This window comes from Oncorhynchus nerka, linkage group LG24 (assembly GCF_034236695.1).
Source record: "Oncorhynchus nerka isolate Pitt River linkage group LG24, Oner_Uvic_2.0, whole genome shotgun sequence".
Classification (NCBI taxonomy): Eukaryota; Metazoa; Chordata; class Actinopteri; order Salmoniformes; family Salmonidae; genus Oncorhynchus; species Oncorhynchus nerka.
In genome coordinates this window covers 62,817,782-62,833,105 of record NC_088419.1, presented here as the reverse complement: position 1 = coordinate 62,833,105, position 15,324 = coordinate 62,817,782, and the positions used below count along the sequence as shown (strand labels likewise).

The 15,324-nt window shown below is 44.4% G+C and overlaps 1 protein-coding gene and 1 non-coding gene across 2 annotated transcripts in view; both read right to left on the bottom strand.

Annotated features, from left to right (window-relative positions):
* LOC115108407 (glypican-1-like) overlaps window positions 1–15,324 on the bottom strand; it is a 58,697-nt gene that overhangs the window by 2,795 nt on the left and 40,578 nt on the right. Inside the window, exons 2-8 of the mRNA XM_029632687.2 lie at window positions 14,391–14,549; window positions 9,385–9,779; window positions 4,906–5,071; window positions 4,663–4,793; window positions 4,405–4,545; window positions 4,179–4,309; window positions 111–286 (exon numbers count right to left, since the gene is read on the bottom strand). Coding sequence (XP_029488547.1) covers window positions 111–286; window positions 4,179–4,309; window positions 4,405–4,545; window positions 4,663–4,793; window positions 4,906–5,071; window positions 9,385–9,779; window positions 14,391–14,549 — 1,299 coding nt within the window. The remainder of the gene's footprint in view (window positions 1–110; window positions 287–4,178; window positions 4,310–4,404; window positions 4,546–4,662; window positions 4,794–4,905; window positions 5,072–9,384; window positions 9,780–14,390; window positions 14,550–15,324) is intronic.
* trnaa-ugc (transfer RNA alanine (anticodon UGC)) lies at window positions 14,847–14,920 on the bottom strand. The gene has a single exon. It is a non-coding gene; the product is annotated as a tRNA-Ala (tRNA).

Genomic DNA, 15,324 nt, shown 5'->3' with positions numbered 1-15,324 from the left:
ATTACCCCCCATCCCCAAACCAATATCCCATACTCTCTAACCCACTGTCTACTATAGTCTCAGCCCTTCCTTCCTCCTCCATCAGCCCTCCTCCCCCACCCGTCACTCACTGGCATCCTGGAAGTCCACGTCATTGCCGTTGAGGGCGTTCCTCAGCCGGTTGGTCATGATCTTCAGCTGCATGATTTGCTGGCGGATAGTCATGTCTGGCTTGGTGATGTCAATTTCCACCTCGGGGTTATTGATCTGGCTGGCCAGGCCGTCACCCATCACCTCAGGAAGATACCTGGACACAGAACACATCAATACGTCACTTAGCAGGCAACACGGTTGCATTTCTGTGGTACTACATTGCATTAGGATGACAAAGCTCTGGGACTAGGCCTTTATTTGAATGTGGCTTTGGACCATTAAGGAGATGTACGGCAAGTAGAATTTTGTGGGTTATGTTTTTATCTCTGGGTATTTATTTTTGGACAAATCCATTTTCCTTCAGGGATTTAGTCTATTGATTTCACCAGTTATTGATTTGTCAACCTTTTGATGTGTCTGTCTATCTGTCTCAGTCTCTCCTCATCTTCTCTACTGTATATATCCTCTAGGCTCCCCTCTCCTCCACTGGACTACATTGCTTTGGTCACAGTATTGGATGGAAAATCCCACACTCATACAGTATATAGTGTATATATGCAGGTAACTGCCAAAATAAAGGAAACTCCAACATAAAGCATCTTAATAGGGCATTGGGCCAACATGATACAGAACAGCTTCAATGCACCTTGGCATATATTCTACAAGCCTCTGGAACTATTGGAGAGAAGCGACATTCTTCCACGAGAAATTCCATAATTTGGTGTTTTGTTGATGGTGGTGGAGAACGCTGTCCCAGGCGCCACTCCAGAATCTACCATAAGTGTTCAAATGGGTTGGGATCTGGTGGCTGAGACAGAAATGGCATATGGATTACATCGTTTTCATGCTCATCAAACCATTCAGTGACCACTCGTGTCATGTGAATGGGGGCATTGTCATCCTATGGGCATACAGTAGCTTTGGTAGCCAAAATAACGGCCTGCCCAGACTTTTTATACATGACCCTAAGCGTGATGGGATGTTAATTGCTTAATTAACTCAGCAACCACATCTTTGTAGAAGCACCTGCTTTCAATATACTTTGTATCCCTCATTTACTCAAGTGTTTCCATTATTTTGGCAGTTACCTGTAGCTTGAATAGCTATACTTGATGCCTGTTAACCTGTAATTTACGCATATCACTTTCTGCTTACGGCTGAGCTAGCGATACAGCACACTGAGCCCTACATGCATTATTAATGGCCCATTGCCTTGGAGTTGCATTTTTATGTCCTGACCTGTCACAAATTTCAATATTTCAGCATCTCTAACCACGTTTCCATCAATGATTTACAGTGTCTTCAGAAAGTATTCATACTGTACCCCTTGACTTATTCCACATTTTGTTGTGATACAGCCTGAATTCAAAATGTTTTCAATTGATTTTTTACACACAATATCTACACACAATATCCGGTAATGACAAAGTGAAAACATGTTTTTAGACATTTTTGCAAATGTATTACAAATTAAATACAGTAATATCTCATTTACATAATTATCCACAACCCCGAGTCAATACTTTGCTGAAGCACCTTCAGCGGCAATTAGAGGCACCTTTACCTTTAGCGGCAATTACAAGTACAATTACAATATTTTGGGGTAAGTCTCTAAGAGCTTTGCACACCTGGATTGTACAATATTTGACCATTATTATTTTTTAAATTCTTCAAGCTCTGTCAATTTGATCATTGCTAGACAGCCATTTTTAAGACTTGCCATAGATTTTCAAGCCGCTTTAAGTCGAAACTGTAACCGGGCCACTCAGGAACATTCAATGTTGCCTTGATAAGTAACAGTGTAGATTTGGCTTTGTGTTTTACGTTATTATCATTCTGAAAGTTTAAATCATCTCCAGTGTCTGTTGGATAGCAGACTGAACCAGGTTTTCCTCTAGGATTTTGTCTGTGCTTATAGCTGTATTTTGTTTTATCCAACGAACAAAAAACTCCATAGTCCTTGCAGATGCCCATAACATGATGCAGCCAACACAATGATTGAAAACATGAAAAGTGGTACTCAGTGATGTGTTGGATTTGCCCCAAACATAATGCTTTGTATTCAGGACAAAAAGTTTGTTTCTTTGCCACATTTTACTTAATTACTTAAGTGCCTTGTTGCAAACAGGATGCATATTTCGGGATATTTTTATTCTGTACAATCTTCCTTCTTTTCACGCTGTCATTTAGGTTAGTATTGTGGAGTAACTACAATGTTGTTGACCCATCCTCAGTTTTCTCCTATCACAGCCGTCTAAAAATGTTGCTGTACATTGATGTCTTGAAAATTAAGCTTGTAAGAAATGTTGGATTTGTGTAAACCCCAGGGCTATAATCTAGTATGTGGGCATACTATAGGCTATACCTATGGCGGGTGTTCTACAGGGACGTCTAAAATGCTTTGAATTAATCAGCACCTTAGAGAACGCTGTCAGTTGCACCCCCATAGCTAGTAGGATACTTGGTCTGCTGCGCTGCTGCTACGTTATGTTTGTCACTGTTTTTCTCATGCGTTCCGGTACCTCGAGTCCACTGGATAACCCCCTCTCGCACTCACTATGTGTTCCCGATTTACAAATTAAGCGCTGCATACCGTATCACGACAGGTGTGATGGAAGCAAGACGTTGCTGTACAATTTGATAGATCATTTCTTCATTCAACATGGTGGGATAGTCTGTAAAATTAATTATGTGAGAAATGGCGTTGTTTATTGTCAGATATTACTGCACTGTTGGAGCGAGGTACACAAGCATTTATCTACACCTGCAAACCCACCTGCTAAATATGTGTATGTGACCAATACATTTTGATTTGAAATATTGATATAATAACCTTCATATAGAGGTAAACTTGGAGTCACACGATAACATGGTGTGTGGTCCACCCACTACATCTCGGGAAAGCATGCCGTTTATTACAGATGAAATAAGTTATGATGAACTTCACAGGGGGGTGAAAGTGCACGGTGATGAGCTTGATGCTCAGTTTCAATAAATATCAAGGGTCTTATTCTGGTGAAATGATCATCGAGGTTTGGCTGCCGTTTGACAAATAAAACTATTATTGTGCTGTTCCATAATAATCATAATGTAGACTGGCCTACCTGCACAGCCTACCTGCACAGTCTACCTGCACAGCCTACCTGCACTGTATCAGCGAGCTGTTGGCTGGAGTGCATGTGCCAAGACCAAAGTGGGCACATTTGCTATAGTTTTTGTGAAAAAACTATCGGTAGAGTTGAAAATGCGATGGAAACATATTGAACATTCAATTTTTATTCGGTACATTTAAACATTTTGTGTGCACTATGTCATCACGCACTGATTTTTATCCGCAACAAGTCAGTTTGGTGCAAATACACCACTGGTGGGAAAAATCGCAGATTTTCTTTATGTGGATTTTAGAATATTTGCATGAAAATCTGTTGCCAATTGGATGTAAATCTAGCTACACACATTTATGCACACAAACTCACACACCCTCACACGTTTATATCAGTGTCCAATGCTGCTTGAAAAACTATCACAAACACGCCCATGAACCCACAAGTACATACATTTTTTATGACATAGTCTGTCACATATTTCAGAGTCAACAGCCCACTATAAATCAAATTGCCCAATCTCAATCCAATAAGGGAGGAGTTGTGGCACTGCAGAAAGGGAGGTAAACTGCTCAATAATCAATTTAGTTGAATAGCACGAAAGGGGGTGAGGGGAAGGGGAGGCCATTTCAGACAGATACAGAGGGTCTTGGGGGATTCACTCTAACCAGAGAGAGTGTTACATGACTAATAGGCAGGGCTGTGTCTCTGTGCACTGTCTGCTGCTGTGTGAATGGTCAGCTTGTTCATCCTGGTTCTAAAGTGCATCTCAGGGTTACCTGAGCAATTCACATCCAACACAGTACAGATGTTCTCAGACAGGTGAGGAGGAATAGTATACTATGTTTAGGGGATGATATTCTACATATTACTGTTGACAATGTGTCATTAACAGTCTGTCTCTGCCAGATAGCTAAAATACTGGAAAGGTGCTCATCATACCTGGCCTTGGTCATGCCATTCCAGCACTTGTCACCAGCTGCTCCTGCTGCCACTTTACTATTGCACAGAGCAGCTGGCAGCTGGACCCAGTACTGCTGCATCTCCCGCAGCTTACTAGACACATCAGATATCTAGGAGAGATAAGACATAGTTTGAATACTCAGCACACACACACACACACACACAAGACAGAGAGGATGTCCTGCAGTTCTAATGACACACACACCTGCATCTCCAGTGGGACCCCTACAGTGGGGCTGGGTTTGTACTCCATTGCGGTGCTGGCAGGGTTCACTCTCTTCTTTCTCTCCTCAGACCCTGAGCTCTGTGTGTCTGCCAACCTGGGGGTCCCACAGGCCTGGAACACCTACCACCAAACACACAATGAAACCCACACCTTTAGACACACATCTAACACTGAAGAGAATGGGCCATGAGTGGGAGTGAGAAGGTTTAGTCAGGGTTTGGTGCTGGTTGAACTGACCTTGCTGGTGAAGACCTCTGTGTTCTCCTGCATGTAGAGGATGGCCTCTGAGATGCGGATGGGGAGGGAGTGGATGACCACATCCACACTGGGGTCAGCACTGAAACTAGACGCCACCTGCAGCATGGTGTCTAGACAATAGAGACAGGGAAGAGAATCGAGGAAAAGACTGTGAGAGTGTGTGCTTATTTTTGTGTGTTGTGTGTGTGCGGGCATGTGTGAGTGCACGTGTGTTTCTCTCACCGATGAGGTTCTGCCACTCGGTGTCCAGGTCGGCCTGGTTGGCAAGGCAGCCCTTCATGACGTTTCTGCAGTAGTTGGCACAGGGCTTGACGGAGGCCAGGCCTCTACAGTGGGGGCAGTACACAAGCTTCATCATAGCACGGGTACACTCTGGGCTCAGAGGAACCTGGAGGGGCACACCCATCATCATCATCAAGGAGCTTTGCATCTTTTTAACTGTGAGGAGTAATGAGACTACATTATTTATAAGACTCTTTAGAGGTATAAATAATTGACTCCTGCCTTTTTGCAAAAATAAATATAACTTGTTAAACTCTCTTTCTCTAAGCAATTGCATTAGTATAAAGTAATATACAGTGGGGCAAAAAAAAGTATTTAGTCAGCCACCAATTGTGCAAGTTCTCCCACTTAAAAAGATGAGAGAGGCCTGTAATTTTCATCATAGGTACACTTCAACTATGACAGACAAAATGAGAAAAATAAAAGATGCAAAGAGAAGAAAAAAATCCAGAAAAATCACATTGTAGGATTTTTATTTATTTATTTGCAAATTATGGTGGAAAATAAGTATTTGGTCACCTACAAACAAGCAAGATTTCTGGCTCTCACAGACCTGTAACTTATTCTTTAAGAGGCTCCTCTGTCCTCCACTCGTTACCTGTATTAATGGCACCTGTTTGAACTTGTTATCAGTATAAAAGACACCTGTCCACAACCTCAAACAGTCACACTCCAAACTCCACTATGGCCAAGACACCAGAAACAAAATTGTAAACCTGCACCAGGCTGGGAAGACTGAATCTGCAATAGGTAAGCAGCTTGGTTTGAAGAAATCAACTGTGGGAGCAATTACACTGACTCTCACCCCGTGGGGTCAAAATTATCACAAGAACGGTGAGCAAAAATCGCAGAACCACACGGGGGGACCGAGTGAATGACCTGCAGAGAGCTGGGACCAAAGTAACAAAGCCTACCATCAGTAACACACTACGCCGCCAGGGACTCAAATCCTGCAGTGCTAGACATGTCCCCTTGCTTAAGCCGGTACATGTCCAGGCCCATCTGAAGTTTGCTAGAGAGCATTTGGATGATCCAGAAGAAGATTGGGAGAATGTCATATGGTCAGATGAAACCAAAATATAACTTTTTGGTAAAAACTCAACTCGTCGTGTTTGGAGGACAAAGAATGCCGAGTTGCATCCAAAGAACATAATACCTACTGTGAATCATGGGGGTGGAAACATCATGCTTTGGGGATGTTTTTCTGCAAAGGGACCAGGACGACTGATCCGTGTAAAGGAAAGAATGAATGGGGCCATGTATCGTGAGATTTTGAGTGAAAACCTCCTTCCATCAGCAAGGGCATTGAAGGTGAAACGTTGCTGGGTCTTTCAGCATGACAATGATCCCAAACACACCGCCCGGGCAACGAAGGAGTGACTTCGTAAGAAGCATTTCAAGGTCCTGGAGTGGCCTAGCCAGTCTCCAGATCTCAACCCCATAGAAAATCTTTGGAGGGAGTTGAAAGTCCGTGTTGCCTAGCAACAGCCCCAAAACATCACTGCTCTAGAGGAGATATGCATGGAGGAATGGGCCAAAATACCAGCAACAGTGTGTGAAAACCTTGTGAAGACTTACAGAAAACGTTTGATCTCAGTCATTGCCAACAAAGGGTATATAACAAAGTATTGAGATAAACTTTTGTTATTGACCAAGTACTTATTTTCCACCATAATTTGCAAATAAATTCATTAAAAATCCTACAATGTGATTTTCTGGATTTTTTTTCTCATTTTATTTGTCATAGTTGACGTGTACCTATGATGAAAATGACAGGCCTCTCTCATCTTTTTAAGTGGGAAAACTTGCACAATTGGTGGCTGACTAACTACTTTTTTGCCCCACTGTACTTTCTAATTGTTTTTGAACCTGCACATAGCTCAGTATTGGGATGATTTATTTTATAGAGTCATTATCACTCATCTTTATCAACGGTGTCAATAATTTCGGGCCCCACTGTATATGTGTGGTTAAAACATGTACTATGATCATGATTATCATGTATTGATTATGATTATGTAGTGCACATTTTGCAACATGAAACAGCAACAATACCATGCAGCTAATGCATAAGAGGGGTTCGGTAAGGGATAGATAAACGGATATGTTGGTGTAGATGTTTCCTAAAGGATGCTAACTGTTACAAGAGTTGGCTATCATTTCCAAGAATAATCTCGCACTATTAAAGCATTCGGAGGAGGACCATTTCATTTTCCCAGAATGCAGCTTCAAATGTAGCTCCTTAAAAGGATAAGAGCGAGCTTATGCTGTCTAGAATGGGAGACCATTAAGAACTTCACAAGGAGACTGAACAGCTAACAAGATTAAAGCTGTGTCATTACAACCGGTCCTTGTATTAACAGACTTCACAGGAACCCATCAACAGGGCTTAATGTACACAGACAACCAGCTTCCTAATACGTCCGAATGTCACCAATTGATTGTGACATCCCACAGTGTTAAATCTCCTACAGTGTGACAACAGGAGGTGGAGTGGAGCAGAGCGGACAGGTAATGGTGCTGATAAATTAAGATCAGTGACAGGACAGACACCCATGATGCCATACTGTTACATCAGCCACTGTCACTGACAGTAACAACAGTAATCAACCATAGCTCAAAGGGATTATTCCATCCATCCTCTTTCTCTCTCTCACTCTCTTTCTCTCTCTCAGATCCTCTCTCTCAGGTTCTCTCACACACTCCCTTTCATCTCTCTATACCTCCTCCTCTCCACTTCTATCTCCCTCTCCCTGTGTTCTATTTAAAAGTTGTAAAGCTGGTGGCACCGTGCTGTAAATAAAGTCTGTATTTAAATGGGCCAGACTCCAGCCTCTTTGTGCCAACATAAAGAGCGGTTTGAAATGGTGGTTATTTTTAGGAAGAAGGGAGTGAGAGCCCACAGGATTCCTGTACGTGGCTATTGCCCTCTCTGGTGTTTGTGTAAATAGCTTGTGTATGTTCGATAAGTAACGCAAAAATACACGTTCGATACGTAACGCAAAAATACACATCGATCCACTAAAAGACACAACAGATTACACGTTAGATATTTGTAGGCTAAACGTACTTTCATATTAATGTTACATTTAAATGAACATAAAACCTAAACATTTCTCAAAGGCTCCTTCCTCTCTCCAAGAATGTGCTTTTGTGATTCTCTATACCAATAAAAGCATCATAAAAGTTGTCATATGAAACAGGCACTGGGCACGTTCCACTGCTACCATCCAAAGAGATAGAGACATGTCCCTAAAATGCCTTACTTTCATCCAATAAAGGCTAAATGTAGACTGGCCAAGTAGTCGGCCAGTAGACTGTGGCTGATGGAACAGGGACAGGGGTCGGAGGGGCCAGGTTTCTTTGTAATTCACTCCTGATGGGAAATGTTTTTTAAGCTACATGTTTCATCCGCCCCTCAGACACCCTATTGCTGGGGCAATGCACAGCAGCCCTTTACCCATCCCTACTGAGACAAGCCCTTACTGAGACAAGCCCCTACTGAGGCAGGCCCCTCCTGAGGCAGGCCCCTATTGAGACAAGCCCCTACTGAGGCAGGCCCCTATTGAGACAAGCCCCTACTGAGGCAGGCCCCTACTGAGACAAGCCCCTACTGAGACAAGCCCCTACTGAGGCAGGCCCCTACTGAGGCAGGCCCCTACTGAGACAAGCCCCTACTGAGACAAGCCCCTACTGAGGCAGGCCCCTACTGAGACAAGCCCCTACTGAGGCAGGCCCCTACTGAGGCAAGCCCCTATTGAGACAAGCCCCTACTGAGGCAGGCCCCTACTGAGGCACGCCCCTATTGAGACAAGCCCTTACTGAGACAAGCCCCTACTGAGACAAGCCCCTACTGAGGCAGGCCCCTACTGAGGCAGGCCCCTATTGTGACAAGCCCTTACTGAGGCAGGCCCCTACTGAGACAAGCCCCTACTGAGGCAGGCCCCTACTGAGGCAAGCCCCTATTTAGACAAGCCCCTACTGAGGCAGGCCCCTACTGAGACAAGCCCCTACTGAGGCAGGCCCCTACTGAGGCACGCCCCTATTGAGACAAGCCCTTACTGAGACAAGCCCCTACTGAGGCACGCCCCTACTGAGGCAAGCCCCTTAATGTGCTCTATCCATCTACAGTATGCATATGTTTTCACCAGGGTAACCAAGGTTAAACACACTGCCTAGGGGTGAAAATTACACACCCAGGGCATTTTCTTTCTGTGACAGATTTACGCAAGGAACTTACTCTGTGATTTACATAACAATCCCAATTTCAACTAGTTGACAGCGTTTATGTGTGTGCAGGGTGTTTAATGGTTGACGGTGTGGTGGATGTGAGTTGGTAATATCAGGAATAAAAAGCACTGCCATATTTCTCAGCGGTAGCAACACGTGAAACAGCACAGGTCTCTACTATAACAGTACCTGGGAGACTTTGCGGACCACCTCCCCACTGACAGTCAAGCCCTGGACGAATGACCGCGCCGCCACGAAGGCCCTGGTGACCTTGGGCTTGAGGTCACGGGGGACGTCCCCAAAGGGCCGCAGGGTCTCCGTTTGCTTGGCCACACACTCCAGGTAGTCGTCAGTGAGGGTGTACTGCGGGAGGGAGGAGGCCTTGAACAGGCGCTCCAGCAGCCGTGCCCAGAAGTCGTTGAGCGTCTCCTCCAGGTTGACAGCGGAGCCACGGTAGTAGCGACGCAGGTCAGCGTACAGGTCCTGGAACACAGGGGCGTTCTTGGAGTAGAGAGAGCCCAGCGTGGCCAGGAAGGATTCTTGAAGGGAACGCTCGGATCTGTTCAAGAGGTCTGTGAAGTACGCTGAGGAGAGAGGAGAAAGAGAGACGAGGAGTCAAATACTGGAATATTCCGTTTTACCTATTGGACAGGTGCAGAACGTGTCAATGCCTTTTCCACAGACCCCTTAATACAGGGCCTGGCGAGCCTAGAGCGAGAGGAGAGCCATTCCTTTTCTTGTGCAAACAGGAAGTGACCTGTGAACTTTGGAGGCGACCGAACAATCAAACACTGAGATGATAAAAGAGATGATCAATAGCAGTTAGATACTTGACTGCTACAGCCCTATGGTCTATTCTACAGTGCCTAAAAGGCTCATTCATATTGATGGTTACCTGCATGTATAAACCCTTCCCCCTCTTCCCCTCACACTCTATCCCAAACTTTCATTCTCTCCTTTCCTTTTTGTCTTTACCCTTTTTGTTTTTCCTCTCTCACTCTCTTTTCATCTGTTTGGTTTCCAGCTGTCAGCCATTACACCATTAGTTCCATCACTACCTGTCGGTCAGGAGAAACAGCACCTTCTGGGCCTCGGTACCGGTCTACTGTGCCGCCCCTCTCCACCCAAATCAAAATGGAGGCTGCAGTTAGTCAGTTTTACTGTACAGTATGTTGGCGATTCAAAGCATTGTGTGACATCAAACCCCAAAAACCAAGCTTAGCCTTCCCAGTGCTGCTGGCCTCTGCCCACAGAGTGAACACAGGCTCAGATAAAGTACAGCTAAATGGCCACTACTTGAAGTACAGTAGATCCCATAGAATGTGAGCATATCACCACCAACACACAGATATACAGTAGGTAGTAAAGAGGGCACAACAAAACCTATTCCCCCTCAGGAGACTGAAAAGATTTGTCATGGGTCCTCAGATCCTCAAAAGGTTCTACAGCTGCACCATCGAGAGCACTGGTTGCATCACTGCCTGGTATGGCAACTGCTCAGCCTCCGACTGCAAGGCACTGCAGAGGGTAGTGCATATGGCCCAGTACATCACCCAGTACGTCAAGTCTAGTTCCAAAATCAAATCAAATCAAATTTATTTATATAGCCCTTCATACATCAGCTGATATCTCAAAGTGCTGTACAGAAACCCAGCCTAAAACCCCAAACAGCAAGCAATGCAGGTGTAGAAGCACGGTGGCTAGGAAAAACTCCCTAGAGGCTTCTAAACAGCTTCTACCCCATTGCCATAAGACTCCAGAACATCTAATAAAATGGCTACCCAGACTATTTGCATTGCCACCCCCTCTTTTACGCTGCTGCTACTCTTTGTTGTTATCATCTATGCATAGTCATTTTAATAACTCTACCTACATGTACATATTACCTCAACTAACCGGTGCTCCCGCACATTGAATCTGTACCGGTACCCCCCGTGTATAGTCTCGCTATTGTTTCTTATTCTTACTCATTTTAAAAAAAACGGCATTGTTGGTTAGGAGCTCGTAAGTAAGCATTTCACTGTAAGGTTGATGTATTGTAATAATCATAATTGTAAAATGTCATTTGATTTGAATATTAGCACCCAGAACCAAATTAGGCTGTCACGAGATTAGCTAGACTGTAAAGTACAGATCCAACTGTCCTCCCATTTGGCACCCAGACGTATGATTGATTTGTGTTCTCCAAAAACCAAAGTCACTACCCACTGGGCAAAAACTGGTTGAATCAAAAGTGGAAAAAAAATCAAAAACCCCCAAAAAGTGATGGCGTTGAATCAACATGGAAAACGATTTTCTTCTTTTTTTTTTACCCAATTTTGAACCTAAATACATTGACATGGTGACATTTATTGTTGATTTCTGGCTGAAGTCACAACCAAATGTAAATCAAAACTAGATGTTGAAATTATGTCTGTGCTTAGTGGGTAAGCTTTTCGTGCTACGTAAATAAACAAATAAATGGGAGCGTGGGAATGAGCAGATCGATTTGGCCCAATGTGACAAACAAGGAGGAGTGTTCTAGCATGCCTGACAAACAAACTATAGACACTGTGAGAACCTGGGAACTCAACCGTAGAACTGTAGAGCACTGTCTCAGCTGCAGTTCAGTTAACAGCACTTCGTGGGTAAAGTGAGAGGAAGAGAGAAAAACTAAAATAACAACGGACTATACCATTGTCCTACATACCTCCTTATTGAGCCTTCCAATAAAGCAGCGAATACTGAGAGTTACAGTGTCAGGGGGGAATGTAATAAAACTCTGTCACCTCCCATTCTGCTGACACAATGACTGGGCTGCTCCCTGCTGCTGGAGCTGACCCCCGTAGAGGGAGGGTTAGGGAGGGGACACTATCTCTGGCAATCCCGCTAATCTGAGGGATTGAATGCTGGAGACAGGCGGAGGGCCTGGGCCGGGGCCGGGGCCTGTGAGTGCCGCTGCTGCTGTGGAGAAGCAGTAAAAACCTGCATTTAGCTGAGTGAGTCCAGGGCCCACGCCCGGCAACCCTAAACACAACCAGATGGCCATGCAACTCTTACCGCCACTCCTCTCCTCGATCTTATGTTCATTCCGTTTCTATTGCTCCTACTGCTGCTCTGTTTTCTACTGCTACTGCTGCTACCTACTGCTCCTGTTCATCTGCTGTAGTCTACGGAAGAGACAGCTGCAATCATACCAAATGGACTTGAAACATCACCTGCACACTTCCATTCCCTCCCCTCTCTATCACTGCTTCATGTAGCTGTAGCTCTAGGTTCCTCTTTGAATGGATTGCTTCATCCTCACCAACATCTGGCCTCCCTCTGTCTCTGTGGCTGTAACCTCCTGATGTTGAGGGAGAGGAGGAGGGGGCAGGGGTTGTGTATGCAGCTGGACTAGCTCTATACCAGCGTTTCCCAAACTCGGTCCTCGGGACCCCAAGGGATTCACGTTTTGTTTTTTGCCCTAGCACTACACAGCTAATTCAAATAATCAAGTTGATTAGTTAATTATTTGAATCAGCTGTGTAGTGCTAGGGCAAAAAACAAAACGTGCACCCCTTGGGGTCCCCAGGATAGAGTTTGAAAACCCTGCTCTATACTGTTCTGCCAGCCCAGCCCCTGTGTGTGACGGTGTCCTTGTTGTTGTGTGGCCCACACCTTCCTCCTGTTGCTAAGCTAGGCTAACTCTGCCAAGGCGTATGTCACACATATCAGTCACACTGATTTTATCTCACTCCGTAAATCAGTGCAGCCCAGCCGTTTAGGAAGTATCGAAAGCAGGAGAAAAATGTACTGGAACTCCCCATCTGACACACACTGCCTGACTCATATCACCATACCCTTTCACAACCCCCTCTTTCTCTTTATTCTCTCCTCCCTTTTCACTTTCTCTTTTTTCTCTCTCTTTCTCCATATCGCCCTCCACTAACTCTAATCAATCCATCATTCCCCCCTCCCTCTTTCTGTCCCTCTCTCTTCCACTACCTACCTGCTTCACCCTTCTCTTTCTTTGCCCTTCTCTCTCTCCCTCTCTCTGTCTCATTACTCTGATGTGTGGTGATGTGATGCTTCTGGCAGCCACTCTCCTCATTGGGTCAAATGCTCATTAGCAGGGCCAGCATCCCGGCCTGTGGGGGTAGATGGGGTGGAGGAGAGGAGGGGGGGCAGCTTATCACATTTCACCCCTCCCTCTTCCACACCACAGTGTCTACTATGTTCCCAGACTCATTACCACAGCCAATCATAACTCTGTCTCCCAGCTGCCCACCTTCCCCTCTCCTGTCTATGTCTACCTGTCTCTGTCTCTACCACTCTGATGACAGCTAGGGCCCATCAAGACAGGAAATATGACTGCATGCCATCATCCCCACATCCTGTTTTAATCTTATGTTAATCAGATGGATGGATGGATGGATGGATGGATGGATGGATGGATGGATGTCCAGATTACTTTGTGGGAGATTTATTGTCCCGAGCAAACAGCCGTGTTTCAGGCGTCATCAGTTGCTGTCATCTGGGTACAGTATCCTCCGGCTCCATAGTGCTACTGTAGCTGGAGCCTCAGGACTATTTTGATTCATTTATATAAATAGAGTTTATTAGTGATGGGTCAAAGATTGCAGTAATGTCTTCAAAATTCGCAGAACAAGTCAAGGACACTATCAAGGTCATCCAGTTGTTGAAAAGATTGCACGCAACTACAGACTTGAGGCTGGTGTCAAGACAGGCAGCGCTTAAGAAATGTCAGGAAGTATCAGCATTTTGACACAAATACACAATTGTCTAGTGTTATTATCCCAATGTCTAGTGTTATTATCCCAATGTCTAGTGTTATTATCCCAATGTCTAGTGTTATTATCCCAATGTCTAGTGTTATTATCTTAATGTCTAGTGTTATTATCCCAATATCTAGTGTTATTATCTCAATGTCTAGTGTTATTATCCCAATGTCTAGTGTTATTATCCCAATGTCTAGTGACCTCCTTTCCCCTTCAGGTTGACAGCTCAGCGTGTCTTTCTGACGTGTGGACATTTATTTGGTTTGTTTATTTATCTGAGACCACGTCAACACTTGCCCTATCCTCTCGTTAAACAACTGACAGACAGAGTAGATGCCCATGTTCATTTTATGAGGGTTTGTGTGTAAGTGCGTGCATGTGTGCATCTGTGAGTGTATTGTCAGAGGAGAGTATGAGTTCTCTGTGGCTACTCACTGTCGAAGCTCCTGTACTGTGTGTTGAGGGAGGCCTGTAGCGAGCGCCCTGCCTCTCTGACCAGCCCCTCAAACTCCCTGCGACTCAGGTTGGACAGGGTCTCCTCCATGGCACTGGTACAGCAGGTGTACCCCTGGGGACAGATCCGCAGGTGCTCACCTAGGGACAAGACAGAGGAGAGGACATGTTTAGGGTTTTATCCACTTAATACTAAAGAGTATATTTTAGAGAGGCTCTAAGAGCGTTAGGCCAGTAACCGAAAGGTTGCTGGTTTGAATCCCTGAGCCGACTAGGTGAAAAATCTGTCGATGTGCCCTTGCGCAAGGCACTTCACCCTAATTGCTCCTATAACTCACTCTGGATAAGAGCCTCTGCTAAATGACTAATATGTAAAAAATAAAAAAAACTATCTGGAGTAACTTACAGTAGTGAATGCATTCTGTACATTTTCATGCTAGTCCCTGGTGGGAATCAAACCCACAACCCTGGCATTGCAAGTGCTATGCTCTACCAACTGAGCCACAGGGGATTACTTCTTGAATGGCAGAAGAAGATTATTTGTACAAAAATCTAATAAGTCATCTACTAAAGCTCTGGTAAGATTTTATATGTTTTTCCTTATATGTCCGTGGTGTATTTGTATATGTGTTAACTTATAAGCCTTATATGACATACACAATTGAATACATGATATGGTATGACATATTTGAGACAATATTCATGAATTATATGAGCCATCTATGAATATTATAGGAAAGTGTATGTTCTGAGAATGTAACCTCTACAAAATAAATGCTTTCCTTATATAGGTTTCACGTTTTTTTTTACAAGTCAACATATAAAAAAATATGACAATGACCAATTTGTAAGTCGCTCTGGATAAGAGCGTCTGCTAAATTACTTAAATGTAAATGTAAATATATAAGAAAAATAC